General features: G+C 39.1%; 1 protein-coding gene across 1 annotated transcript; it reads right to left on the reverse strand.

Moving 5' to 3' along the window:
- Positions 1-688: 688 nt before the first annotated feature.
- Positions 689-1,554, reverse strand: LOC128429069 (islet amyloid polypeptide). The gene is made up of 3 exons (XM_053415352.1): positions 1,475-1,554; positions 947-1,087; positions 689-863 (listed from the first exon to the last, which is right to left on the reverse strand). The coding sequence occupies exons 1-3, from the start codon at positions 1,552-1,554 to the stop codon at positions 689-691; spliced, it is 396 nt and encodes a 131-aa protein (XP_053271327.1).
- Positions 1,555-2,019: the final 465 nt, after the last annotated feature.

The raw sequence follows: 2,019 nt of genomic DNA on the forward strand, positions 1-2,019 counted from the left end.
GGTTAGATGAACGGTTCCACATACAGACACACAGACCTTTGTGGAATTAGTAGGGTAAGTAAAGCATAGTAGCGAATCTTTTAACCACTTTAAACCCAGCTGGTTGCTGGTGACCTCCAAGGAAAAGTTATTCTGGAGCTGATTGAAAAGGAAAGGATTTTTAATCGTTTTAATGAACATTTCCCTTCAGGATTATTCTGATGGAACCTATCAAATAGATGTTCATAGCTCACAGCCCCTGCGTGGAGCTGTCATGATAATCAATAATGTGGCTTGAAACACATGAAGAGTTTTAAAAATGTACTTTTTTCAAATTTTATTATCAAAAAAACAGATTAATACATTTATTCAGCATGGCTTTACATCTGTTTCATTTTATTTATTGTTTTATTAATTACTTTTATATTCACATCATGCCATAGTGGGATAACACATAAATAACAGAGCCGCAACGCAAAAAGAAATCCAGAAAAAAAAAAAAACATACATTAATATTTGATCTTTCAAATTAAAGGCACTGTCTCTTAAAGTATAAAATAATCAAGAACATGGTCATAATAAACAAGAACATGGTCATAATCATCACCATTATTTTCATCCTTAACACCATTCTCACAACCGTTGTTACATAAGATGGTTATATCATCAGAGCACTGGGAGTGCTAGTGTGAGGAGTCCACATTTGTTACTAGAGAGACAGATAGCTGGGCGGCTGCAGTAGGTCCCTCTTGCCGTAGGTGGCAGATCCCACGTTGGTCGGGGCGTAGACGGTACCGATGGTGTTACTGGAGCGCACCAAGAAGTCTGCTAGCCTCTGGGTAACGCAGGTGGCTGTGTTGCACTTCCTCTTTTCCATGCGGTGGCTGGGAAGACACGAGAAACTGAGAGGTGACATCAAGACGACATATTCATAGGTGATCATACAGATTTCTGTAAATGCTGTTACCTGTTCATAGCTGTGAGCCCCCTTCGTGGCCTCGCACCCATGAGGTCGAGGAATGGGTTAGACATTAGCCCCGGTGCTAACCAGCCTTCACCGTATGGGAAAGCACTTTCCTGCTCGCTGGATGAGCCGGGACTGAAGTACCTGAATCACACGGGGGAGAAGGGGCGTTTTACACTGATAACTGATGATACCCTCTTCAAAGATCCACTAGTTCTGAGAGCAAGAAGAAAAAGTGGCCACTTGGCTGCCCCTTGACATGAGCAATGAAGCACTCTCACAACTGGCTTACATCTCCAGAGTTGCCCTGATGCTCCTCTCAGAGATGAACCTTTCTTATCGCACAATTTCCATGATATTCAGCTACTTGTCTGCAGGTTAACCCCAGGTTAAATATTGGTTTCCTGGCTATCAAGACAATACAATTCAAGAAATAACTAGCCCTACTGGTATCCAATCTGATATCAAAATTTTTACATAATGAAACTTGCAAATACACATATTTTATACGTTGCAGTCATTGCAGTTTACCTGTGGCTTGGGGCAGTGGTGACACAGCGCAGAAACACAAGCAGAATGAGGACGAGCACAGGCACCCTCAGGTGATACATAGTGAATGGTGTTAACCTAAATCAACACAGTAGATAGAATAAAATTAAGTATTTAGTTTCCGACACTTAATAGAAAGATCTGACCAAAACAACAGAACGATAGAAACTTACTGTTCATATGTGCATAATATAAACACAATGTAAGAATTTATCACATTTCACCAACTGCAGAGTACTATAGTTTAAGTAGTGAGATCGTAAGAGTTTCATTTTTGAGAAAATTATGAATTTCAAGTCATCAATCTGAAAAAAAAGTGTTAAATATACAATATTTGTATAAGTTTATAATTTCAGTAATCAGTAATCCCCACACCCCTACCAGGAATTCATTAGTTCAGCTTCAATTAATAGGCTATTTATTTTCAATTAAGATTCTAGTCAATGAAATGTCAGAGGGTAGTGAAAATAATTCTCATACACCAAGGTGATGTCTACTCACTGCAGTCTGAAATTTATTTACTGATC

The sequence above is a fragment of the Pleuronectes platessa genome, chromosome 22, assembly GCF_947347685.1.
Source record: "Pleuronectes platessa chromosome 22, fPlePla1.1, whole genome shotgun sequence".
Taxonomy (NCBI): domain Eukaryota; kingdom Metazoa; phylum Chordata; class Actinopteri; order Pleuronectiformes; family Pleuronectidae; genus Pleuronectes; species Pleuronectes platessa.

Excerpts from the sequence above, each read along its gene's own strand:
- LOC128429069 (XM_053415352.1), bottom strand. The coding sequence starts at position 1,554 with ATGTATCACCTGAGGGTGCCTGTGCTCGTCCTCATTCTGCTTGTGTTT. Across the intron at positions 1,088-1,474 it reads ACCACTGCCCCAAGCCACAG|GTACTTCAGTCCCGGCTCAT; the intron begins GTAAACTGCAAT and ends CGTGTGATTCAG. Across the intron at positions 864-946 it reads GGGCTCACAGCTATGAACAG|CCACCGCATGGAAAAGAGGA; the intron begins GTAACAGCATTT and ends GTGTCTTCCCAG.